Source organism: Sturnira hondurensis, unplaced genomic scaffold (genome assembly GCF_014824575.4).
Source record: "Sturnira hondurensis isolate 20B ecotype Veracruz unplaced genomic scaffold, ASM1482457v3 Scaffold0002640, whole genome shotgun sequence".
In the NCBI taxonomy this organism is placed as follows: domain Eukaryota; kingdom Metazoa; phylum Chordata; class Mammalia; order Chiroptera; family Phyllostomidae; genus Sturnira; species Sturnira hondurensis.
Window position 1 is genome coordinate 2,453,260 of NW_028075271.1, and position 25,680 is coordinate 2,478,939.

A 25,680-nucleotide genomic window follows, 5' to 3' on the forward strand; every position below is an offset into this window, starting at 1 on the left:
TCCCCAACTGGAGGGAACTGGCTGGGCTGTCGGCAGAGCATTCACGGAGCAGCCCAGGGAGACCGGGACATGTGGGGACCAGCCCTTAAACTCTGTCGTCTCTTGTCCACAGGACAGATGCTCTGCTCCTGAGACTGTCCCTGGTGGTTGGCAAAGAGGTGTTTTATGCCGCCCTTTGGGGCAGTGTCCTGGTCAGCCCGTCTGTCCGCCTGCCCGCCTCGCTCTTCGTGGTGAGCCACATCAGCAGGGACGTGTCCAGCAAGGAGCAGAAGCACATGCTGGGGACAGATCACCAGCTCACGGTAGGTGCCCCACTCCTCGTTGGGGCCGTGGGGGCCACGGGGCACGCAGGCACGGGGAGCAGCAGGGACGTGGAGGCTGAGTGTGTAATGTGGAGCCACTGAGACAGACACGAAGGCAGCATCCTCTAAAACAAGGAAACCGGGATGTCCTGTTGGTTTGTAACGTGTGCGTGCACTTTACGTACCCACACGAGTGCCGTCACACCCAGTGAGGCCCTTCTGGGCGCCCCAGCTCTTGCGCACATGGCTGGCTGCCCAGTTCCTGGAGAGCTTTGCCCAGGCTGCTGCGTTAGCTGAAGTTGCGGTGTCTCCCTCTGCCCGCCTGTGTCGGTCACTGCTTTGGTCCTGCTCCAGCCGCTGTTGCGGCTACTTTCTCAAAAGTAGATTGTTGGGGTTCCTCGAGTGTCTGGTCCCTGTCCCTTCAAGGCTCGCTCTCTTTCCTGGCAGTGACATGCTTTCCCATGACCTTAAAACCTTGAACTTCCCAGGTCTTCTCCGCAAGCTCACCCTCCTGTGTGTGTGATGGCCTGCTGTCTATCGCCACCTAGTGGTGTGTCGATGCTTTGGACTTAGAATGTTGGAAATTGAATTCCATGGTTAGAAAGTCCACAGCCTGGTGTGAATTACTTACCCGAGCCCATGCCTCTTGGCAAAGTGGGGGTGGCAGACGTGCCTCAGGGCCCTCTGCGGATTAAGTGAAGAGGTAGATGGAAAGCGCCTGCCTGGAGGCCCTCGTACACACCCTCCCTCCTCTCCCGCCCCGTCAGTACCTAGTACCCCCGTCTCTCCCTCTCTGTTTTCACAGCCCTGCTCCAACTTCTTAAGTCTTGCTTCCAGACTATGATGTAATTTCTAAGTGGCTCCTCCCCTCCCACTCCCCCCCCCCCACCCCCTGCCTTTCGATTTGTGAGAGATCTGCCCAGCTCTGCTCCCGTCCACACTGTGCTGGAAGACGACTGGGCTTCCTGTGCCAGAGTCCAGACACTGAGTGTCCATGACAGTCGGCTCCCAGCCCCCAGGCACCTCACTGGCCCTGTCAGGGTCCTGCACACCCGCCCTGGCCGGGGACGCTGGTCTGCCCCCCCAGCCTCCTGCACGCACTGCCGCCCCTCCTTCTCCAGGCGCCCCACAGAGGTGCCCGTGTCCATCCAGCTCAGCTGTGCCCAGAGAAAGACCACTCCCTGTCTTCTGCGTTCTCACAGCGTTTCATCGGCCTGTGTGGCAGACCCCTCTCCCCATGTCTCATGCAGCTGTGTCGCCCCTCTGCCCTCAGACACTCCAAACAGGCCCTAAGTCGGTTGGGGGCACATTGGACTGAATGTCTGTGGAGTCTGAGTTTGGCCAAGCGTCTCTATCAGAACCTAAAGACATTCCTTTCTGGAATTGTGGACTTGGAGGTCTCAGAACCAGAATCATTGGGCCCAGCTCCGAGACGAACAGGCCGGGCTGCAGTGGACCGGCTTCCTGACATCACACAGTCCCGAGGGTCTGGAACTGGGACCAGAGCTTCCTACGTGTATCCCTTACTGTTCTCTTCCTCGTGGTTTAACATGGCAGTACCAGGTCCCCCGGAAACGTTGCTTCGTTTTTGTGACTACAGAGTAACCCGCCATGATGTTAGATGTCCTGGGAAGGAAGCGTTCACGTCCTTTGTCATTTCTAGGTAAAGGCTTTGTGTGCATCGCTGTTGGACTCAAATGTCCTGGTGCAAAGAAATAACCTGGAAATCGTTCTCTTCTTCTTCCCGTTTTATGCCTGTCTGGTGAGTTGATTGTGTTCTCACGGGGAAGTTACTGGACTTCCCGGGGAGGTGGGTGGGCCGGCGTGACCTCGGGTGTTTGTCCCGGGAGGGGAGCAGCCACGAGTGGCTGTCACTCGCTTTTGGCGCTGAAAGGTCCTTGTTCGCTTTTGTGGGGATGATGATGAGGTGTCAAACACTGAATAGCTTCTGTCCCTGGGCACCGTGGAGACCTGCCTTTTTCAGAGAAAGCTCTGGAGCCTGGCAGGCAGGGCCACCTGGCCAGCAGAGCCACCTGGCAGAACATTGGCACTGACTTGACCGCCCTCTGCCCTCCTGCTAGGACTCAGAGGACAGCGCCATCCCCTTGCTCAGAACGGACCTCGTGCGGGTTCTCTCGGCCGCCACCCAGACGCTGCTGAGGAGAGACATGTCTCTGAACAGAAGGCTTTACGCGTGGTTACTAGGTACCGTGGGGCACGTGTTACCAGAAGCTAAAGGGAAGCCGCTCATGCTGCTGCTCGGCACGCGCTGTGGCCTTGGTGGCACATTTCCAAGTCCTGACGTGTGGCGAAGCCCTCACACACCACAGGGGCCCGGGCGTCGTGGGCTCTGAGGCCCACACCCCCGCTTTAGTGGTCTTGCGGCTGTCACTTTACAGACAGGGAATGAATAAGTGAGATTTTTGAGATGCTAACTCAGTTCCATTGCAAAAAGCTGCAAACATCACAGAAAACCGTAGCTGAACCCATTCAAGTGGTAGCCCGTTGCTATGGAGAAGTTTCCCAGGGGAGGGCACTCGAGGGGAACCCACAAACAGTCTTCCGTGTCAAGGAAGGCTTCGTGGGGTGGGGGTGCGGCATTGTGACTTTGGGGGACAGTAGGGTAACTTGGGGAGTGTGCGAGGACCCCCGGCACGTGCTTCGGAGTCTTACAGCCCCCACCCTTGTGGGCAGGGAACCCGTGCCTGTTGGGCGGACAGCGACCCGGGGCCGGAGTCCAGGAAGTCACGGGCTAAAAGGGTATCACTCACACGGGTTTAGCGAGATCCCAGATGCCTGTACCTAAGAAAGATGCGACACAGAGCAGTAGTCAGAGGAGTCTGCAGCTTAAAAAAAAACAAACGACTCTTTTTTCAGAGCAGTTTTAGGCTCACAGTGAAGTTCAGAGGAAGGTACAGAGATTTCCCATAATAAGGCCACTTCCTGCACAGGTGCAGCGCCCCCACCCCCGTCACCAGCACGGCCCCCCCGCCCCCCCGCCCCCCCAGCAGGACATTTGTTGCAGCTGACAGGCCCACACGGACACGTCTCACCGCCCTGCTCAGTGTCTGCAGTCCCCACCAGGGTGCTTCCTGCACTGCCCTGCCTCTGGGTTGGGCAGATGTGTCACGTGTGACATGGGTCCACCAGCACAGTGTCACACAGGGGAGTTTCACTGCCCCGGGAGTCCTCTGTGCTCCCCAGCTTTCTTTAACCCCCAGCACACAGATCTCTGCAGCCAGAGTCAGGAAGTCCTCTTGACCCCTCCTTCCCTCTCTTCCCCTGGTTGTAAAAGTTTCAGAAGCCATTGCATGGAAGCTTAGAAAGGATTTCAAGGTGAACGTTTACAGGCTCTTTAAGCATTTTTGTCAAAAGGATGAGTTTATTCAATGCATAGCGCACTCTTAGTGGGCCTTGTCTTGCTGCGTAGAGAGAAGACCGGGGACCCGACTTCAGTGTCGGCTCCAGTCCCGTAGCTGCTGCTCCCGAGCCCCAGCTTCGCTGCTTGAACCAGGGGATGCCGGCCTTTGCCCCAGTCACCTCCCAGACTTGCCCTAGCTCCAAGCAAGGCCAGTCAGATGAGAATGAATTCCCGTAGTGCTGTGCAAGGAACCACTGGCTTTTTAAATGACGCTCATGCCATTAGACCCTGGTCATCGCATGTGTCAGAGACAGGCTAAATTCGTGGGACAAACTAATCGGTGCCTGTTGACGTGGAATTTGGTCGGTCTGGTCCCCAGTGACCCTCTGTCTTGCTGGACCCGGCTGTTTCCGGGGTGGGGGGGGAAGCGCCCGTTGTTAGAAATAGTGAGCCCAGGCCCCCTGCCTGGTCTGTGTGGACACAGCCGTCCGCACAGCTCCGTGCTGGTTCCTTTGCAGGCTCGGACATCAAAGGGAAGTCCATTATGCCGGAATCCGAGCTCTCAGACTCCTACGAAGACCAGTCCGCGTATTTTTTTGAGAAATACTCCAAGGACCTTTTGGTTGAGGTAAAGAAGCATTTCTGGAAAGTCGACCCCAATTCCTGTCAGGCGCTTCAGTGGGTTTCTCTGCGGGACCTCACTCGGGGTGGACCCCGGGCCTGTCCCCCGGGACACGGTTCAGAAGGTCCTGCGCACCCGCTGAGTGCCGTGCACCTGGTTCCCCTTCATCCAGAGAACAGTCAGCTGGTGACGCCCTGCTTGCCGTGTGCAGCCCCCTAACCTGTGGCTTTAAAAAACAGGGCCTGGCCGAGCTGCTGCACCAGGAGCTCCGTGACGCAGACGGAGAGGAGCACCACGCTGCCTGCCTGCGGCCCTTCCGCATCCTCGTCAGCCTGCTGGACAAGCCGGAGATAGGTACTGTCCGCGGTGTGGCCACCACGCACCGGCGCGGCCGCGCATCTCAGGGAGGCGCAACACGGAGGGATGCAGGCAGCACGTTGTTACTCTGGTGTGACCGGGTCCCCAGAACTTCAGCATCCTGAGGTTCTGTAGTCTGTTACTCGGCTCAGTGATCAAATCTGGGCGCCACTTAAAAGCTTTACACACGAGTTTTGAACGCTTTTTAGGAAAACACCCTTGAGTCCCTGCCTTGGGGGGACTGGGGGTGCCCGCAGAGCACAGGCCGTAATGACTTTGCATGAACAATTCTTCAGCCAAATGTCAGACTTCAAATGCCAGAGCTTCGATTTTATTTTCTGGAAAAGGGGGACCCTCCTCCCCCTTTTGGCCTTTTGACCCTGGGCAAGCCACTCCTGCCACTTCTCCCCTGTCAGAGGAAAGGGGTGAACTAGACTCCGGCTCCTGAGGGGTCCCCCTTACACACTGTGCTCCTGTGAGCGTCAGCCGAGAAATGGGACCTTCTCTGTCTTTGGCATTAAGGAGAAGTGCTGCGGTTTCCGTTCACCTAGGTCTTCACCCAGGAGGGGAGAGAATCCTCATCTCTCCGGACTTCAGCCTTGGTGGCGTTGTCTAGTGCTTGGGTATCGGGTGTGCCCACCACCGGGTGGCTGTTGCCTCATCCCCCCGGCCCCAGGAGAGGGGGCTTTGCTGACTCATCGTGAGATGGACGTGGAGCATGGGGGTGTGGCGGGGATGGTGCAGGCCCTGGGGTACAAAGGAAGGAAAGCTCTGGTCGGGTTGGAGGGAGGGGAGACACAGGTCCCAGCGCATCCTCACTGCTGGCCACAGCCCCGGCTGGGCGACTCCTCTGCGCAAAGTGCTTTGCACACCTCCTTTAGTGTGTGTCTCCACACGTGCCTCCAGGCCCCAACAGCCCTCAGATGGGTTCCTTACTGGACCCCTTTCACAGACGGAGAGACTAAGGTTGAACAAGGGTGAGTTGTTTGCTGAAGCCGCCCCAGAGCTGGGATTAAAACTCCATGTGTTTGACCCCAGAGCCTGAGCTCCTTCGCCACCACACTGCTGGTTACCTGACGCTACTCAGACGTGCTGTACCCATGGGGATACTCGACGGACACAGGTGAACTTGGGTTGTATGGCATGGGCAGCTTCAGCTGCTCTTGGCCAAGGTCAAAGCCTGGAGCCTTCGTCTCCACAGGCTCCACCCTGAAGTGCCACCTGCCCCTGCCTCAGGGGACCAGCAGTGGCCCCAGTGGATTTCTCTCTCAGTGGGAGTGACCACAGCTCTGGAAAGTCACAGTCATGGTGCAGTCTGGAAAATGAAGTGACTTATACAACTGACTGCATCGGGGGCTGGCTGTGTCACTCGGGGAAGTGCTCAAGGGAAGAATGCATGTTCGCGTTTCGACTGGTTTATGTCAAGGCCATGCGCCTTGAGCCATGGACTGTTGCTGCCAGCTCAGGCTCCTGGTTGTATTTTCTGGAAGGGATGAATGGCAGGCAGGCTTCTGCCTGGTTGTATCAGTCGTTTAGTTTGCTCTCTGTGGTCACTTAGTTGTCCGAGGGAAGACACAGCTGACAGGCAGAGGAGTGGACGACATAGCACTGGAGGCACAGGGTGGCACTGAGCCCTGTCTGTCCTGCTCTGAGGCCTGGTCTCGGCCTCACTCTGCCCTCTGCTGGTGGGGGCCGCGAGCTGGCCTCCACTTGTGAAAAGGGTGTGGGATTCCCAGGCTGTCCATGAAAGACCGCATTGATCTGCAGTTGCTTCTTGCACAGATGTGTGGACGGACCTTTCTTTTCCTCTGACTTGACCCTGTGTCCTTCCCTCTGGGTGCACGGGCGAGAGTCCTTCCCTCGATGCCTGCTGGCTGCTGTTTGGGGAGCAGCAGCGTCCAGCTGCCGAATCGGCCACTGTGCGCCCCCAGCACGCAGCTGGCCCAGCTCCTCGTGCCGCCTCCCTGAGCGTCCACGGCTGCTCTTCCGTTTGTGGTGTCCTAGCTCAGGACCGGAAGAGTTCCACGTCATCTTTACATTGAGTCACGTCTCTGGTGGAGCAGTTTATAGCAGAGCACATACTTAACCAGTGTCACCCTAGTAGAGTCAATAAAAACTAAAAAGTAAATAAAAAAAGAGAGCTCAGGAGAAGAAAAACCAAAACAGCCCTGGCTGGTGTAGCTCAGTGGATTGAGCACCAGTCTGCAAACCAAAGGGACACCAGTTCAATTCTCAATCAGGCCAAATGCCTGGGTTGCAGGGCCAGATCCCCAGTAGGGGGCGTGCGAGAGGCAACCACACTTTGATTTTTCTCTCCCTCTCTTCCTCCCTTCCCCTCTCTCTAAAAATAAATAAATAAAATCTTTTAAAAACCCCACTATGCATGGGCCCTGGCTGCCCCCGGCAGAATCTGGCTCCACTCTGACCTCTGCCGTAGCCCCTTGTCTGTAACCTGGTGCCGGGGGTCTAGCCTCGGCAGGTCTCAGGGCCCCCAAAGGCTGGACGGCGCAGGCAACGAATGAAGAGTCAGGCACCTAATTGGATGCCGGAGAACAGCCAGCTTCTGTGGGTCTGACCAAACTCTCAGAGTTCGATTTAAGCTTTATTTTTACAGAGATTGTTACATAACATTAAAAGGAACAGGTGTGTGATCAGTTAAGCAGAAAAAAACAATACTGAGGTAACTAGGAAAAGTACAGGAAATTCCATAGTTTCAGTTATGTTAAACAAAGGTTATTTTGACCAGGAGAGCCATCAATCAGACAATTAGAAATAGCTGTATGTACAGAGTTTAAATGTCTTATTGTTTATTAAAGTTCTTAGAATTTGGCATGGGGCAAAAGGATACACTAGACTGAGCAGAGGTTATAGGAAATTCATTATAAGGCCTTTGTGATGTCTAACTTAGCAATCTATCTTTCTGTCTAAAATGTGTCTTTATGTAATATGGACTCTGACTCCTTAGTAATTGTTTCTACGTGCTCAGTTTGTAATATCTAACCAGCTTCTCCTGCTTCTTTGCCTGTCTACTTCTGATTAATACATATTCCTGTCCAACAGAGAGGAGGGGCTGTTACTCATCAACTTTCAGACATTCAGGGTCTACCCCATCAGGGGGGACTTCCGTTCTCTGGCCAAGAAATCATTCTGTACAACTTCACTGGAATTATGCAGATCATTGGACCTGAAATGCAGGTGTCAAAATCCCACCACCTATTAATCGCAAAAACAGACATGCAAGGAGAGAGAGACAGGAAGTCCAGCCACAGTTACCTCTGCTGTGCGGATGCACGTCATCCGTCCCAACTGTGTCAAGGGACGGCTGTGGGTTGGCTCCCAACAACCGGGACTGCCACGTGTGTCGTACCTGGTCACGTGACTGCCGGGAGGGTTGATACATGCAGAATGCCCAGGACAGGGCCCAGCGCCCGTGAGCTCTGCAGAGACACTGGCTGTTTTCCAGGATGGGGACCCCCAGAGGGAGTCGTTGTCGCCGCCATGTCGAGTGTCTGTGCGTTTCAGGCGGCCTGAGTTGCCTGTGGAGAGTTGCCCCATGCGTGTCCGCATGCGTCGTTTATGGATTTGAAAGCGGGTCACTAATCTCCTCTGGCCGTTTTCTCTCCGACCGCAGGCCCGCAAGTGGTTGGGAGCCTGTTTCTGGAAGTCGTCCGGGCCTTCTACTCCTGCTGCCGAGACGCGCTGGGCGGCAGCCTCCAGCTCAGCTACACGCAGAGTGGGAACGCGCTGGCGAGGTGCGGGTGTGGCCCCACTTTACGCTCTGCCTCCCTCCCCGACGTTCCCCCACCTTTTCTGCCCTGACCTTTCCCCCTGTTGTATGCTGTAAACTGCGAGGTGCCCGGAAAGAGGAGACCGAGAGCAGGTTATTGTAGCATGAATTGACTGCTCCCTGTTGAATACTTCGAGGAGTTTAGAAGGAGCTTGATCAGGTCCCTGCCCAGCCTGGGAAGTACAAACCATACTTATTGATCAAGTATGAAAAGTTACTCGACAGAGGCGACCAGGTCTAGGTGACCCCAGTAGTGAGTTTCAGGGAGGAGGGCCGGGGTGGAGGGGAAGGCCGGGAAGTGGATTCAGGGGGCCTGAGTCTTGAGGAGTTGGGGGGAAGTCAAGGTCAGGGTGCCCTGAGGGCACGTGCTCAGGGACCCTGAGGGTGGGGAGACAAGCGGACTGTTGCCTTCAGACGTCTAGGTGTCCGTCATCCCTGACTTCTGTCCTCTGTGACGCAGGGCAGCCTCTGTCTTACCACTCAACTCTCGCCGTGGCTCCCTGCTGCCTGGAGGGGCACTGAGTGTGCAGAAAACAAATCAAGGGAGAGGTTTTCCTGCTTCATTAATTTTAAATGAACAAAGAATTCTTAGTGCTTGCTTTTCCTTCCCGAGTATTTTGTTGCTTTTCTGAATATGAAAATAGGAACATTCTCATTGTAGAATGTGCCAGTATTTGGAGGTGTCAAGAAAAAAAGATATAATCCCACTGCCCTTCAGAGAAAGACAGAAAGCATTTTTTCTTTCTTTCCAGACTTTCAGCGAGCATATGTGTATATAGGGGGGAGTGGTGCCTATCTTTTATGTTAAGATGGAATCACACTGTATAATTGCCCATTTTTTTAAATGCAAGTCATGAGCAGCTGCACTGTCTTCTCCTGAGGAATATAATAGTTACTTTAGGTTCCTCAGTAAGGTTTCATCACTCATTGAATAAATTCTGGCTGGCCATTCTTATTGATCAAGTCTTAGGCGGTTCCCACTCTTCCGGTATTTTGGATGACCTTGCAGGTTTCCCTTCTGGGTCACACATCTTTGAGTGCAAAGCTCTGCGTAGGATAAATCCCCACGGTACATGTCCTGAGTCGTAGAAGATACACATTTTTTTTGATAAATACAAAACCTTGGTTTTCATATTTTGCTGTGTATTTGGGAAGGATACAGGTGTAAATGTCAGCCGGATTTCCCTCCAGGGCGGCTGAGCCATGTTACTCCACTAATAAAGCGTCCAAATATGTTCCATGGGACTTCAGTGGTTTCCTGGGTCCCGTGCTTTCCACAGCAGCTCCGAGCTTACGTCTGAGAGACTGGGCTGACATTGTGCACACCCTTTTCTGTGTGTGAGAACAGTGATGTTTTTGTCTTTGGCCGAGTCTCTCTAGAAGTAGGTTGTAAATGGTAAGATGGTTCAGTTTTCCGGGTGTGGTGCTCCTGTCCGACAGAGCGTTTCACGGACATGTTTCTGAACAGCCCTCTACCTTTGCAGCACCATAAAAGAAAACAGAAACGCCTCTGAGGTTGTGAAAACCGTGAACTTGCTCATCACGTCCCTCAGCTCAGACTTTCTCTGGGACTACATGACCAGGTGTTTCGAGGGCTGCTTCAGGTGAGTAGCCAGGGCCCGGGCGATGGATACCCAGGAAGGATTAGAGGGTTGCTGGTTGCGTGGCTGCTGAGGATGGTCAGACGCAGGGGGCTGCCCGCAGGTGAGCGGTCTCAGCACAGGGCTGGGGGGAACCCAATTAAACTTGTACTAGGAGAAAACACGCTGCCATTAAGAAGATTCACATGATCTTTGCCCCAAAACTCTGGAGCTTCTTTATTTATTAGAGTCGAACTTTAGAAAAATCCTCAGTGCCTTTTCTAGCTAAGGATGAAATACGCTTTCTTTGTGCCGTTTCCTAGAGGCCTGATCCAGGAGAGAAGCTTAGTTGTGTGACTCTGTGACGGGGTAGAGCGTGTTAGAGATCATCCGTGTATCAAATGTCAGATAAAGGCATCCGAGCTGCTGTAATCAGCTTCTCGTCACTTTGAATCTGGAGAGTTCCACCAGCTCTGGAGTTCCACAGCCTTCTCTGGGGAAGGGCATGCTCCCGCCCCACCCTTTGCCCCCAGTCCTCTCTGCCCAGGAGGAATGCCGTAATCACTCCCACCCTGCCTCGTCCTTGAGTCTCGCTGTGTAACCTCGTGCTTGCTGCCCCCTCCCGGTTAGAATGCCGTGTGCTGTGGCCCTTTGCATCCCAGCAGCTGCCATAGCAGCTTTACTTAGGGTTTGTCTGGGCCATCCTCTGGCCTGAGGGCCTTAGGGTACTCTCTGCTCACCAGGACAGCCCAGAGAAGGTTGTAGAAGAGGCCCAAGGCCAGATAGCAGCTGGCATTGCACAGCAAAGGAGGGGCAGCGAGATTAGAGCCCAGGAACGTTCTACTGCCCAGCTGCCTGCTGCGCTGGCGGTGGGACTGCGTTAACAGTCACTGCGTCCGTGGGCAGCAGCGAGGCCACGTTGTACTGAAGCTGCAGTGTGTGCGGCCAGCTTGGTTCTGTTTCAGAGTTAGGAGGTGTGCTTTCTTTGAAAAAAGTGAAGGAACATTTCAAACGTGAGGGAGGACAGGGAATGATGTTCAGCATACATGCACCCATTGCTGAAATTAAAGGCGACACTTGACCATTGCTTTTTCGGATTTTTTTTTTTTTTTTGAGGAATAAAATGTTGCTTCCAAGATGCAGCTAACTCCCGTCTTTCGCAACTTCTCCTCCCCCCATCCCAGCGTTAATCTCTGAAGCCAGTGTCTGGCCCACCCACGGTGTTATCTGGGCGTGACAAGTGTGTGACGATATGGCTCATTTTGTCTATTGAAGTTTTATCTAAGTGGTAACAGCTGCGTGTGACTTTGGCCCTGTGCCTTGGGAGGTCCCTGGAAGAGGAGTCCGTGGTGAGATCTGTCGCACTGTTTTCTCAATGGCGGTACTGCTGCTCTGGTACCTTCAGAGCAGCCGCCCAGGAGGGCATAGGATGCAGTTCTGCAGTCGTTCTCAGGCTGCAATAGACTCTAGCGTCAGGAAGCCATAACTGACAGTGGAGAACATGACCCTGGGTGGAGTTGCTGGGGATAGCCAGGTGCACCCAAAGTCACTCTGTTGTGAGAATCAGGATATACTTTGTAACTTACCTGTTTAACCAGGCGCCCGCTCTTTTCAAAGGAGTGTGGAGTTTCAGTATAAGGTGAGCAGCTCCATGGGGCAGTGGCACTACACCGCCCTGCAGGAGCCCTCCACACGGGTGACCGCTGATGTCACATGGAGCCCTGGCCCCTGCAATGCATGAGCAGGTGTGCGGCCTGTGCCAGGTTCCCGCCAGGCTCCTCCTGGGGACCGGCCTCTGCTCTGGGCCAGGGGTGTGGATTGTTGCAGTCGACAGAGTTCCAGGTCTGCCGGGTGTGGGGCCCAGATGGGCTTGGACCACCCTCACCTGAACTGATGAAGTTCAAGTCAGAGTGCATCTATTTGGGAGACAAGCAGACGCTTATGATACTTCTCTTTGTTAGGGGACTGTAGGCACCAAACCTTGATGATTGGAATGACAGAAGCTGTCTTTCTTTATGTTTAAAAGAGAATAAGTAGTTTCATTGAAAATTAAAGGAACACTTGAAATTATCGTGGGAGAAACACTTGACCTGTTTTTTTTTTCTGCAGGGACTTACATAGAGCAGCGAAGCAGAGCCCCACCGCCGGGAAGAGCGTCGGCCCGCCCCCCACGGTCTCGGAGCTCTGCACCCTCCTCGTGTTCCTGCTGGACGTCATCCCCTTGGTAAGGCCCTTGGCTGTGGAGGGCAGCTCGGCGCCTCCCGTGAGGTTTCTGTTCGTGTTGTGCGCCTGTGTGATGAACCTAAACTCACGAGGAAATAGTTTGACGTAAACACACGGCACGCTTTTGATGTTCCCTTCAGCTTGGAGGACGGAGCTGGACGTAATCCCCTGTGAGTTTTGTGTCTCCCGGGGTTGGGACTGTGAGCCAGCTGTAAGGGGGCCGAGCTGAAATTCCGCAAACCGGACGGGGGGTGGGTGCGGGTGTCCCCGTGTGCTGGTCGTTCGGGAGTGGGCGGCAGCATGTGTCCGACACCCTGCCATTCATTGGCCAGCTCTCAAAGGAGACCAGCTTCCTTTACAGGGAAGTGAGTGTGGCAGAGATTCCCTGTTACAAAGGGTGAAGACTCAGAAGGAGGGAACACGGTGCGTCGATTTGTCCGGCTCAGAGAGAAATACTGTTTCCCACTTTGGGAGTTAACGTGGAGCTTCCTTGGGTCCTAAGACATCGAGCTTCCTGAGAAGCTGCCGGGAGGCGCATTGGCCCTGGCGACCGTGTCCGGACGCCGTGTCCCTGAGGCCCGTGTCTCCCTTTCACAGGAGCTCTCCCCCGAGGCGCAGACCCAGTACCTCCCCCAGCTGCTCGCCTGCCTGGTGCAGCCTCTGGCTGAGGACGCGGGGGCCCTGAGCTTGGGTGAACTCACGCACGCCCTGAAGACGTGCTTCAAAGTGCTCAGCAAGGTGCAGATGCCGCCTTCCTTCTTGGATGCAGAGTCCACCAGTGGAGACGGGGTAGGTGCGGGGAGCCACCGAAATGGTTCTCTGAGCTGAAAGGACCTTACGCCCCCCTGGGAGCAGAAAGCAGTTAGGGTTGGTCAGGTCAGGAGCGAGGACTAGAAGAGACGTGGGTAATGTCTACAATGTGCTTCTCAAACCCTCGCTTTATAAAAGCTCGAGGCAGGGTTGCTGTTAACGCACCTTTGCCCCCCTGTCCCTGCTCCTTCCCTGCTGGGGCCAGAGCTGTGGCTTGTGCACAGCCCAGACCTTGGTGGGTGCGTGTTGGTGGGTGCGTCGTCCTGTCTTTAAAAATACGAGGGAGCAATGTGTTTCCTTGGACTGCGGTAACAGAGCACCACAGACCCAGTGACTTGAATCACGAAGTCATTGTCTCTGGGGCTGATGTCTTCTGAGGCTGTGAGGGAAGGTTCTGGTCCATGCTTCTGGCTCATTCCTCTGCTTGTAGACCGGTCACCCCAATCTCAGCCTTCAGCTTCACCGGGTGTCTACCCTGTGTGTGTTCACTTTTCCTCTTTTTCTAAGGACACCAATCACTGGACTAGGGGCACTTTAAAACCTAGTCTTAATTCAATCATCTGTGCAAGGAGCCTATTTCCAAGTAAGGTCAAGGTCATGTTCACAGGCACTGGAGGTTAGGACTTCATTATCCTTTTTTAGGGAACACAATTCAACCCGTAACACACACTGATTTGCTTTGTTCAGAGACCCTTTTCTATGCTCTCGTGCCCCCAGCTGGGGCCCTGCCCTGCACCCCAGGCATGTGCCTAACTAAGGATCTAATTGGTGATCTTTCGGTTTGCAAGCCGGCACTCAATCCACTGAGCCACAGCCACCAGGGCCCACCATGCCCCCTCCACTCTCCACTTACTTAGGCGATTTCCAGTTTTTTACTCTCCCAGACAGTGGGGCAGTCCCCACCCCCCTACCCACTGCACAACCTGTTCACAATTGTGCCCATCTCAGGAGGCTCAGTTCCTAGAAATGGATCGCAGTCAAACCCATTTCTCTTCAAACTGGGAGAAAGGCCACCAGACTGACCTCCAAAAACACTGACACAGTTCCAGAAGCAGCTGGAGGTGCACGGTCTCTGAACTATTTTTATTTTCCGGTTTTTCTGGGAATGAGAAAAGTCTGCCCTTGAAGGCCTGCTGGGCACAGTGGCAGCAGGCACGTGAACAGACAGAGCAGCCAGGGCCCTGAGAGCCGTGTGTCCCGGGCAGGCTCAGGGCTGTCTGGCGGGACGGGAGCCTCGGCTCACAGCTAGTGGCAGACGGCTGCCTCCATTGCAAAGTCTCTCCTCTTTCTCCAACAGCTATTCTATAGCCATTGGAGAAAAGTATCCCAAGGATGATTTAAGATATGTGTAGTCTACAAATTAAAAAGATTATGTCTCAAAAATTGCATAATACTCTTTCATTCTTCCCTAGAAAGCCCCACAGGTTAAATGCTGAGGACTTTCAAATTTAATGTAATGTTGTCTAAGTAGCAGTATAAAAAAAGAGGTCCATTCAGTGAAGGTTGACGTGTCATCCCTTTGGAAAAGCCACAAAAATTCGTACAGCAAGTGTTCAAATGACATTGCTTCACTGTAACATTGATGAGAAGCTGCAGGAACTTAACTCTTGTTCGCATCAATGAGCCGGTGGCAAAATTGCTTTCCCACATCGTCGTTTGACCTAAAGCCGCAGAACCTATTGATGACGGTTGGTGAGGACTCACTGTGCACATACACACGCATGTGTTTTACATGTGTTTAACGACTTCATTCTAGCCCTGGCTTGTGTAGTTCAGTGGATTGAGCATGGGCCTGCGAACCAAAGGGTGGCCAGTTCGATTCCCAGTCAGGGCACATGCCTGGGTTGTGGGCCAGGTCCCCAGTAGGGGGTGCATGAGAGGCAACCACACATGGATGTTTGTCTCCCTCTCTTTCTCCTTCCCTTCCCCTCTCTCTAAAAAATAAATACATAAAATCTTTTTTTAAAAAAGACTTCATTCTAGCTTTCTCCTCTTAGTTTTTCATGCCTGTATTTTGCCCTTAGCCCCATTTCCTTATTTATATTTTGAAATCTGTCAAATTGTTTTTAACTAACTTTGGTAACACTGAAGAGCCTAGTTAAGTCGGTCGAGGCCAGCCCACCCATAGAGTGTGGCGGTCTGCCTGCCCCCGCCCTGGGTGTGCCTCTCCCTCGCCTGTGTGCCGTCTGCATTTTACTGTGCACGGCGCACAGGGTTCTCTCGGTGTAGAGAATTACGAACTTAAAACCAGGAAATGCACGTTTACAGTTCACCACGCTTGGCTGATATTTGGATCCTCTGGTCTTACCAGATGCACATTACAAACTTCCATGTTTTGCAGAGTCCAGTAAAAGGTGACAGCAACGAAATAATTTTAGACACAAAGGCAGTGATCCCAGGTGACGAGGACCCTCCACTGCCCACGCTGAAATCCGAAGACAGTGGGATTGGGCTCAGTGCGTCGTCGCCAGAGCTCGCTGAGCACTTGCGGGTCCCCGGCGTCTCTCCTGAAAAAGACGACGTTTGGAAGATGGGCGGGAGCATGCAGAGGACGTTTTTTTCCATCCAGGAGCTGATTGCCAACTTTGCCCACAAGAACATCTTTGGGGCACAGCTGACAGCATCTGGAGAGGCAAGCAAGGCTGGAGAGCTGGCAGGCCAGAGGGACGAGGGTGGGCCGCGCGGCCCGGAGCCCAGCCACCACGGCAGGAAAAACTCGTGGGAGGCCAAGCCCATCAACATGCCCCAATTTAAGCAGCTGCTTTCAGACTGGTTCACAGTTCGAGGGTCTCCGTTTAAGACCAAAAGTGTGGAGCTGCCCTCACCTCTGCCCAGCAGCCCTGACCGAACACAGGAGGGATACTGGGCCATGGACCAGGTGGTCATGGACCTGGGGACCTCCAGGGAGGGCTGCCGGGAGGCCTTCGCTGCTGCCTGCCACCTGCTGCTGGACTGCGCCACCTTCCCCGTGTACCTGTCCATGGAGGAGACCGAGCAGCTCTGCGACACGCTCTTCCAGCCCCCTGGTGAGTGGGTGGCACCACGCGCACGCTCACGCATTTGCTCACCTGCATGGGGACCCAGGGTCTGTAGGCTGTCGGTGTCTCCGGAGGAGCTGGATCATGGAACGCTGCCACGTTTGTGCCCTTGCACTGTTTCCAATTAGTTGTGCACACAGGTGGCGCATGGGCGAGGCTGGGTGTTAATTTTTAAATGTTGGGTGTCGGCCCACAAAGAAGTCAGGAGCATAAAAGGTGCTTAACAATAGTAAAATAGACTGTTTCATCAGACTTGTTAAAGATTCATGCATTAGTCTGCTAGGGCTGCTGTGAAAAGCACCACCAATCAAGTGGCTTAAACAACAGAAAGACCCTCTCCCATATTCTGGAGGCCTGACATCTGAGACCCAGGTGTCGGCAGGGCCCCACCCCCTCCAGCTATCTCAGGGAGGCTGTGTCCCAGGTCTCTGCCTGAGTTTCTGGTCCTTACATAGCCTGCAGGCTCTATGCAGTGCTCTCCCTGTGTGTACACTCGTGTGCAAACCAGTGTGCACGTGACCCTCTGCTGAGGACACTGGTCACGTTGGGGCCCACTGACTCTCTGCTGTGACTGCACTGTAACCACTTATACCTGCATCACCCCTATTTCCACATAAGGTCGCAGTCTCCAGTCCCAGGATTCAGACTCCGATAGAAGAACAGCGGGGGGACACCCCTGGCCGACAGGGTCGCAGCTCAGGCATCACTGGCAAACTGCCACAGACCGAGCGGCTCACACAGCAGAGCTTTATTTTCTCACAGTTTTGGGGGCTGGAAGTTCCAGATCAGGGTGTCGGCAGAGTGGGTTTTTGGTGGCAGCTGTCCCCTTGGTTATAGACAGCCACCTTCTCACTGGGTGCTCACATCCCAGAGTGATCAGGTCGGCGGGGCTAGGGCAGGGGTTCTCCGTCCTGCAGCCTTTGCTTGAATTTCATGGTTTTGTGCGCTGGCTGCAGCTGCCAGGGACGGAGACCTGCCAAGAGCCGCGCTGAGAGCTGGCGCCCTCCACCTGCGTTGGCCCGTGAGGCTGCTCGCATGTGTCCTGCCGCCGAGAGGGCCCTGGGGAAAGCAGTTGGAACTCTCTCCCCCAGAGCGTGAATTTTACCTCGTGTAAATTTTTAAATGTTAATGGGAATTTTACTACCCCTAAATTTTTAACAGAAAACGAACATTTTGAGTCCTCTCAAAGCCCTGGCCTTGACATTGGAGAATTTGACTAATTTGAGAAGCTTGACGAGCCAGACCAGGCCTCACTTGTCTGGTGGCCCTGATGCTGACTGTGCACGTGTCCCCGCCACCAGCAAGCCCAGGCCGCTCCAGAGCTCAGGGGGTCTGGGAACCCGCGCACCACCCCCAGGCAGCTCTGCTTATCCCACCCTCTCTGGTCGGCTTCCTTGCAGGAGCCAGCGATGCCACCTTCCCGGCGTGGCTGAAGTCCCTCATGACCATCAGCTGCTGCGGGGCCGACTGTGAGCTCCAGCACATGGCCATCTACACTCTGCTGGAGGTGATAAACCATTCCCAGTCCCTGGCGCTGGTCATCAAGGACAAGATGAAACGCTCTAAGAGCTCTGGGTACCACCCGTTTTTCGGCAAGCTGCAGATGGTGACGGTGCCCCCCATTGTGCCAGGAGTCCTGAAGGTCATTGCCGAGAAAACAGACTTCTATCAGGTATTGCCCGCTGGAAGGAGAGGGGCGGACCGGGGATGCTCCTCCCAGGCGGTGTAGTGTAAGCTGTCCCTAAGGCTGTCGTCACTATGATGAGGCAGGAGGCGGCTCTGGTGACATGCAGAGCAGGCCGCTCACACCTGAGCTTGCCGTGGGCTCTCGGCACAGTTTCTGGTCCTGGAGTGAGTTTTCAGCACCAGCAGTTTAGCTGTGACTTGAGCATTGGAAACCACGTTCTTTTAGGTAAGAAATAAATAATGTTCAGGGGCCGGAGCCCATCAGTGGTTCATTTGCTCTGTGCACAGACCACAGTTCTGTCATGTAGAAACAAAAGGGCAGGAGAAATTCTTTGATTTAAGCTGCCTCCAAAATATTACAGTCTAGGAGACATCTTTCTCTGTGCCCTGGAAGAATGCCTGCAGAAATCCCCCTCCCAGACACGGGGACCAGCGCTGCTGGTGAGCCTCATGCCATTGGGTCGGGCACCCTGTGAGCCCCCTGGAACTCTGGGAGGGGCGCAGTGGCTGCAGGCCCGGGAGAGCGGAGATCAGGGCTGGGGCAGTGGAGGACTCAGCTTGAGTTACAATGTGTCCTGACCGTGAGTCAGACATCGGCCACTGTGATGTTGTGGAGGTGGAGACAGTGGTTTGTAGAATTGGAGCTGAAAGCCAGTCGGGGCCCCTGTGGCTCGAGATGGTGAGGTGCCCCAGGGTCCACCTCACTACTGGTGACCACCGCAAACCCATCTCAGGGGAGGCATCTCTGGAACCCCAGTGCCTGCGGGCGGTCAGGCTCGGTTTGGGCCTGTTCAGGGGATGGTCAGCCAGCAGGTTCTTGCTTCCAGTTGTCTTCCTTGCTTCCTTCATTCCTCCTGGGAAGGGGAGACTCTGTGCTGGGCCCAAGCTCCATGTGGGGCCCGCACCGGGGCCTCTGCCTTGGGCGACTTCTGCTGGGCCAGGGTTTGGCGTGGGTTTGCTTTGTTCTGTTTGTTGGCCATGCGTCTTTGTACGTGAAGGGCTCTCACGTAGCAAAGGTAGGTAGCAGCCAGCACTTTGGTACGGGGACCAGCCTGGACAGGAGGAAGTGGGCAGTGCTGCCTGTGTTTCACACTGTGTCCCCTTTGTCCCAGAGGGTGGCCCGGGTGCTGTGGAGCCAGCTGAACGAGGAGACCCGGGAGCATCACGTCCCCTGTGTGGACCTCTTCTACCGGCTGCACTGCCTGGCCCCGACAGCCAGCGTCTGCGAGGACATCATCTGCCACGCCCTGCTGGACCCCGACAAGGTGAGGCTCTGCAGCCCTGGCCTCCCTCCCCGCCGCAAGGGTGCCCGCTGCTGGGCCAGCCTGTCCCTCTCTGGCCCAGGCAGATGTGCACACCTCCAGCTGAGGGCGTTCTGGGGCACAGTGGGCATCTCAATTAATGAGCGGAAGTGTTCAAGGTGCGGAACTAGAAGGCCTATAGGAGCCTGGCGTCCCCCTCTGAGTCTTGGAAGTGTGGCTCATGTCCCCTGAAGGCTCACCGGGGAGACCCACCCAGGCTGTGTGAGCCCCGGAGGAGCCTGCAGAGCTTCCGGGGACAGTGGCACAGGGGCAGTCGTAGAGACTGTGTCAGCCCTGTAAGCCCTGGCCATCCCTTGCAGTCCTGTGCTGTCCTTATGCTATAAGCCATGTGGCCTGTCACTCCCCAGGGAAGGACACGAGAGCCCCACCTGTCCCATGTTTTCCCTTGACCACAGGCCCACCTGTGACCCTGGGCAGGGCAAGCCAGGTCTGGGCTGGGGCTTCATTGAGAGTGCACTGCGTGAAGTGGGGAGGGAGAGGGGGAGGGCCCCTTCCTCCTGCAGGGCGGCCCACTGTGGCCCACCCCACCCCACGGTGTTGCTCTCTTGCTCCGGAGCCCTCACTGGCTTTTAGATGGGGCTCAGAGTGACTGAAACAGCGTCCTGGAGGCAGACCAGGCTCCCCACGCACACCTGTTTCCTAATCCAGGGAACCAGACTGGAGGCGCTGTTCAGGTTTTCCGTCCTCTGGCACCTGACGCGGGAGATCCAAGGCAGCCGGGTGGCATCGCACAACCGCTCCTTCGACAGGTGAGGTCTCCCTCGTTGTCCTTGACCCATAACACAAGGTCACTTTGCAGAGGCTCCTGGTCAGTGTGTCGGGCTGTGGAGAGGGAGATGTGGGATGTGGACCACTCGGCCTCATGATCCCGGGTGGACTTGGGCAGGACGCGTGTGGATAAACACCCGGTGGGGATTTTCTCACTGCAGTTGCGGGAAGGGGACTCAGGAAGCCTCCGGTCACCAGGGCAGCTTTTGGAGCGTGCCTACGGGGGAGGGGCTTTGTGGGAGAGTGGAGCCAGTCTAGATCTCCACTGGAGTGCTGGCCACACTGTGTGTCTTCTCGTGAAGTCATCAACCACTCGCTCCAGATGTGAATTTACTGCAGTGACCTTATAATCCACATCGTTTCCTAAAAATCCCCTGCCTTGTCTGCAGAGCTCTAGATACGGGGCCAGACGCGCAGCCTGGGGCGCTGGCTCACTGGGAGCCTGGGGCCCAGCCTGCAGCCCCACTGAATGGGTTTGAGCTGAGCCCTGGAGATCAGGATTTCAAAAGCTCCCCCACTGATGCTCTTGGGAAACCTCGGGTCTCCGAGCCCAGCAAGGCCACAGCTCCCTGGGGTGTCCCGGCACCCAGGGTGCCACACGCTGACGCCATGGTGCACTCCCCACCCGCAGGTCCCTATTTGTCGTGCTGGACAGCCTGACCTGCTCGGACGGCGCCATCGGCGCAGCGGCGCAGGGCTGGCTGGTGCGGGCGCTGTCCCTGGGCGACGTGGCGCGCATCCTCGAGCCCGTGCTGCTGCTCCTGCTCCAGCCCAGGACCCAGAGGACCTCCATCCACTGCCTCCGGCAGGAGAGCCTGACGGGTGAGCTCGCCACGCCGGGCAGCAGGCCGGTTCTGTCCCCCGGGTTCCCAGGCCCGGAGGGAGGAAGGGGTGGCCAGGACTCAGCTGCCCGCTGTGGCAGTTTAAGGCACTTTGACCCACTTTGTATTTTGCTGGAATCGACCAGTATGAAGGTACAGCTTGTGGGGACTTAAAAATTTTAGGGGTCAGATGAATCAACATTTAGAAATGCTAGGTAGTGGGTTTAGAACACATACTAAAAAAAAAAGTCAGATTTTAAAAACTGAAATGCAGAATTTTTAGTCATCTGTGTTCCAGTGAAAAATAGCTGCTTCCTGATCCTTTTGCTAAAGGAAACAGCTCTGGAGTGTGTATGGTAGGAGGCGGGGACAGCGGGCTGTCTGCCAGAGGTCTCCAAGGCCAGTGCCTTCACCGGAACGTAGCTGTCTGTCCAAGGCCTGAAGAGACATGAAGTCTGGGGCGGCCAGGCCAGCACTTCTCCTGGGTCCCTGCCCAGACCTGGGGATGGGACTCACATATGAACGACCAAGAGGGTCAACATTTTGCATGGTTTCTTATCTATCTGCTAAGGTTCTTCCCAGTTAGAAAGTTCTGTTAACACGTAGCCGGAAATGCAGAAGACATAAGCCTTTGGGTTCAGGGAATTTCCAGAGGCACTTGAACACAGACAAAATGACACAGGGAGTAAGAAGGAGAAGAAGACTAAAATAAACCCAATGTGTTCCAGAACGAGGCATGGCGTCCCCCTGGGTTCATGAACAGAAGGGCCCGCCTCTTTTCTGAGCCATGGCTTCACGGGCTCTGGGTTCGTTGGTTGAGCTCACTGGGCTGTAAATACCGTTGGTCTCAGTCTTATCTTAAGAAACAAGCAGCCTTGACCTACAGTAAATAATCGAGGGTTTCCCGGAGGGAGCCCTCTCTTTACGGGGTTCCTTGCCTGAGGCTGTGACGTCTAGTTGTCCATCAGGAAGACCAGGGGCCTCCTCCCAGAGGAGTCCTTCCGCTATTCCAGTCGTAACAAAGTAACATTCAGAGACTCGTGTGGAGCTGAGCATCTTTTTAAGAGTTTGTCCGGAGAACAGCAGATACCACACAATCTCCCTAATAGGTAGAGTCTAATGAACAAAGTAAACTAACAAATAAGATAGAACCAAAGGTGTAGACACATGGGTCAGACTGACAAATGTCGGAAGGGCAGGGGTCAGGGGTCAGGGTGAAAGACGTGGAGGGGTCAGCCAAAGAACGTGTCTGCGGGACCTGCACCCACAGACAGCAGTGTGGGGTGGAAGGGCGGGGGCTGGGTGCAGGTGGACAAAGGGGATGAAAGGGGGGGACATCTGAAATGGTGTAAACAATAAGAAATTAAAAATAAATAAATAAAGATACCTGATAGACAAATAAAAAAAGTTTGTCAGTTAAATTTGTTAGTAGTCCTTTATTTTAAGAAGAAAGTGTTAACTCCACGGTTTATTGAGGTTTAAAGTCTCATGGCCTCTCCAGCGGCCTTCTCATACATCCCCTGAGCAGGGGTCGAACCTGCAGCCTGGGCCTATGCCCTGACCTGGAGTCAAACCCAAACCTTTTGGTCTGTGGGATGACGCTCCAGCCAACAGAGCCACACCAGCCGGGGCTGATTGCTTGAACGTTTGTTAAGGACCTGTTCACGTGACTCGTCTTCCTTTTGTCCACCATGTAATCTAGACTCTGCTGGCGTAGTCTCATGGGGCAGTGTTATTACTGTTGGTCTTTCCGTCTGGCTTTGAGACGGAGATCACTCAGGAAATAACCCACCGTAGCTCGCCCTTCTGTTCTGAAGTCATGTGTCGTTTTGTAATTTTCAGAAGACTTGCATCGTTGGTTTCACGGGAAGCACACCTCTTTCAAAGAGGCGTGTGGAGCGCCTGGGCTGCGGGAAGGCGGCGCGGAAGACGGTGTGCCCCTGAGCCAGCTCACCACTGTGGACCGCGAGGCCATCTGGGCCGAGGTGGAGAAGGAACCAGAGACACATCCACCAGGAAGCCCACCAAGGGAGGATGACCTTCCCGGTGACGTGGACCTGCTGGATGGGGCAGCCCAGGATGGCCCCGACAGCAGTGAGCACACTGAGTCCGCAGACACGAGCTCCGGCCACACGGACAGCGAGAACACGTCCTCTGTGTCCTCCCCTTCCCACGGCCTGCAGGACCTGAGCAATGTTGAGGGCTGCTGTGCACCCATCCCCGCTGGCAGCCGGGGCCCCCCCAGGCGCTCAGCCCTGCTGGCAGCCTTCCAGGGGGAGAGCCTGAAGTGCGCCGCTAGGTTGAGCCTGACGCGCGTGGACTCGGACAAGACTCAGGCTTCGGAGTCCTTCTCCAGCGATGAGGAGGCCGAGGTGGAGCTCCAGGCCCTCACCACGCCCAGGCTGCTGAAGCAGCAGCAGGAGCGGCGGGAGGCGCTCAGGGCCTTGTTCAAGCACATCCTGCTCTACCTGCAGCCTTACGACTCCCGGCGCGTCCTCTACGCCTTCTCGGTGCTGGAGGCCATGCTCAAAACCAACCCCAAGGAGTTCGTGGAGGCCGTGTCCCGGACCAGCATGGACACCAGCTCCACCGCCCACCTGAACCTCATCTCCAACCTCCTGGCGCGCCACCAGGAGGCCCTTGTGGGCCAGAGCTTCTACGGGAAACTGCAGACCCCGTCCCCCAACACGTGCCCCCACTCGCTGCTGATCGAGCTGCTCACCTACCTGTGCCTGAGCTTCCTGCGCAGCTATTACCCTGGTCACTTACCGGTCTCCCACCGAGACCTGCTTGGCAACCGGGATGTCCAGGTCAAAAGTGTGGAGGTTTTGATCAGAATAACGACGCAGCTGGTGTCGGTGGCCAAGTCCGCTGAAGGGAAGGATGTGGAGTTCGTCCGCGGCCTGCTGCAGAGATGCAGGGTGCAGGAGTTCGTCCTGCTGTCCCTGTCCGCGTCCATGTACATGAGCCAGAAGCGCTACGGCCTGGCCACCGCGGAGCAAGGCCGGGCCCCGCAGGAAGACGGCCTCTTGGAGGAGGGCCTCATCAGCCTGGGCCAGGACCCGGCCTGGAGCGAGCACCCCCTGCAGATCGAGTTGTTGAAGCTCCTGCAGGTGCTGATTGTCTTGGAGCATCACCTGGGCCAGGTCCAAGAGGAGGCTGACAACCAGCCCGACCTGTCCCGGGAGTGGCGCAGGGCCCTCAACTTCCAGCAGGCCATCAACGCCGCACAGTACGTGCAGCCCCACCCCCTCACCTCCCAGGGGCTGCTGGTATCTGCCGTGGTGAGAGGCCTGCAGCCGGCCTATGGCTACGGCATGCACCCTGCCTGGGTGAGCTTGGTCACGCATTCCTTGCCATACTTTGGAAAGTCCCTGGGCTGGACAGTGACACCCTTCATTGTCCAGATTTGCAAAAACTTGGACGAGCTGGTCAAACAGTATGAAAGCGAATCTGTGAAGCTCTCTATCAGGTATGGTGATCCCTTAACCCATTATTATTGCTTTAATGACGTTTTTTTGTGATGAACAGCTGATTGGCCGTAGAAGCCAGCCGAAGGAGGTTTCAACTGCATCAGAAGCCTGTGTAGCATTGGGCTAGGGTGGTGGCGGGGGAGGGTGACGAGGAACTGCATGTCCACATCCTCTCTTCTGAACTCCACTCAGCTCCCCGGGCTGGCCCGGTGCCACAGGGCAAGTCAGTCCCTCTCTGTTATTTTCCACAAATCAGAAATAAAAATGTGACTCACCTTCACAGCAATTCCGAAACATCTAAAAACATTATTCCAAGGTGACTGCGTGAATATAAAATAGCGCAAAAGATACCTACCAATATTATAACAATACTTCCTAACGAGAGCCCTGCTTTATTTAAGATAGTAGTGCTGTCTCTCTGGTTCATGTGTTCACGTGCAGGATTAATATCTTTATAGCCTCACTCTTCAAAGTTCTCAAAACTGTTTTCTCATTTCTTCACCACAGCCTAACCTCCAAGAGGGAAAACATCTCCCCGGATTACCCGCTCACCCTTTTGGAAGGGCTGACAACCATTAGTCATTTCTGTCTTTTGGAACAAACCAACCAAAATAAAAAGGTAAATTTTTTTCCTGAGTTGGGGGTAATTTTTATGATATTGTTTTGTCTTCATTGGGTTGTAACCGTTTCAAATAAGATACGTATGTATGTGAGTAATGCAAATGTGTATGCAAATCTATGCATATGAACTGTGCGAGCATTATGCACACACATGCAAATGTGTGTGTAAATGTAAGTGATGCGAGTGTGGTTTTGTCCTTCAGTCCTTGCCCGTAATTGCATCAGGAAGGCCACTTGCTTGATTTTAGGCTTCCATTTCTCTGGTTTCCACGTGGTTTTTACTCGCTGTCATGGTGTTTGTGAAGTCTGCATTGGGAGACCTTTGAGCTGTTCGTTGCCCCACCCCGTCTAGCATCACGTTTGGGAGCGCAGCTGCGGCTTTGGTAAGGGCTGGAAGAGCCTGTGCCGTGGCCTCTCAGGCTCTCAGGTGCCTGTCTTTGAAAGAAGGCCCCGGTTCCAGTTCATGGGGCCAAGGTTAGGGTTAGGGTCCTACTTGCAGACCGCAGGTGAAGCGGCTGCAACCCCGGCGTCAGCCCCGACCACGGTCTTCAGGGAAGGGACCGCTGCTCCAGACGCAGCCAGGGCTCACGTGCCCACGTTCCTTTCAGACCACAGCTGCGAGTGACCCCGCCGATCGGAAGAACGCCAAGAACGCCATTCTGGAGGAGCTGCCTCGGATCGTCAACAGCATGGCCCTTCTCTGGAGTGTGCTCAGGAAGGAGGCCCAGAAGAGACCCATGGGTCTCCTTGGAGCCACGAAGGGGCCCTCTTCCGTTTACTTTCAAGCCACCAAGGTGAGAGGTCTTCCGGTGGGGGTTTATTACTTTGTCTTGTATTTTCCCACCAAAAATAAACATATGTGGGAATGCATACATTAGTAATCAAACAGAGTGTGCTCAGTGGAACCCA

The 25,680-nt window shown here is 55.0% G+C and overlaps 1 protein-coding gene across 3 annotated transcripts in view; it reads left to right on the forward strand.

Annotated features, from left to right (window-relative positions):
• The window catches only part of DOP1B (DOP1 leucine zipper like protein B), an 84,088-nt gene that overhangs the window by 26,129 nt on the left and 32,279 nt on the right, over positions 1–25,680 (forward strand). For all 3 annotated transcript variants that reach the window (XR_005065681.1, XM_037040614.1, XM_037040615.1), the window contains exons 5-21: positions 113–302; positions 1,966–2,064; positions 2,384–2,507; positions 4,182–4,291; positions 4,525–4,639; positions 8,274–8,394; positions 9,914–10,033; positions 12,119–12,233; positions 12,830–13,021; positions 15,384–16,068; positions 17,481–17,752; positions 18,879–19,031; positions 19,737–19,837; positions 20,488–20,678; positions 22,520–24,149; positions 24,658–24,769; positions 25,380–25,565. Coding sequence is in view for 2 of the 3 variants with exons in the window: in XM_037040614.1 (XP_036896509.1) it covers positions 113–302; positions 1,966–2,064; positions 2,384–2,507; positions 4,182–4,291; positions 4,525–4,639; positions 8,274–8,394; positions 9,914–10,033; positions 12,119–12,233; positions 12,830–13,021; positions 15,384–16,068; positions 17,481–17,752; positions 18,879–19,031; positions 19,737–19,837; positions 20,488–20,678; positions 22,520–24,149; positions 24,658–24,769; positions 25,380–25,565 (4,516 nt within the window). In the remaining variant the exon portion in view is untranslated. The remainder of the gene's footprint in view (positions 1–112; positions 303–1,965; positions 2,065–2,383; positions 2,508–4,181; positions 4,292–4,524; positions 4,640–8,273; positions 8,395–9,913; positions 10,034–12,118; positions 12,234–12,829; positions 13,022–15,383; positions 16,069–17,480; positions 17,753–18,878; positions 19,032–19,736; positions 19,838–20,487; positions 20,679–22,519; positions 24,150–24,657; positions 24,770–25,379; positions 25,566–25,680) is intronic.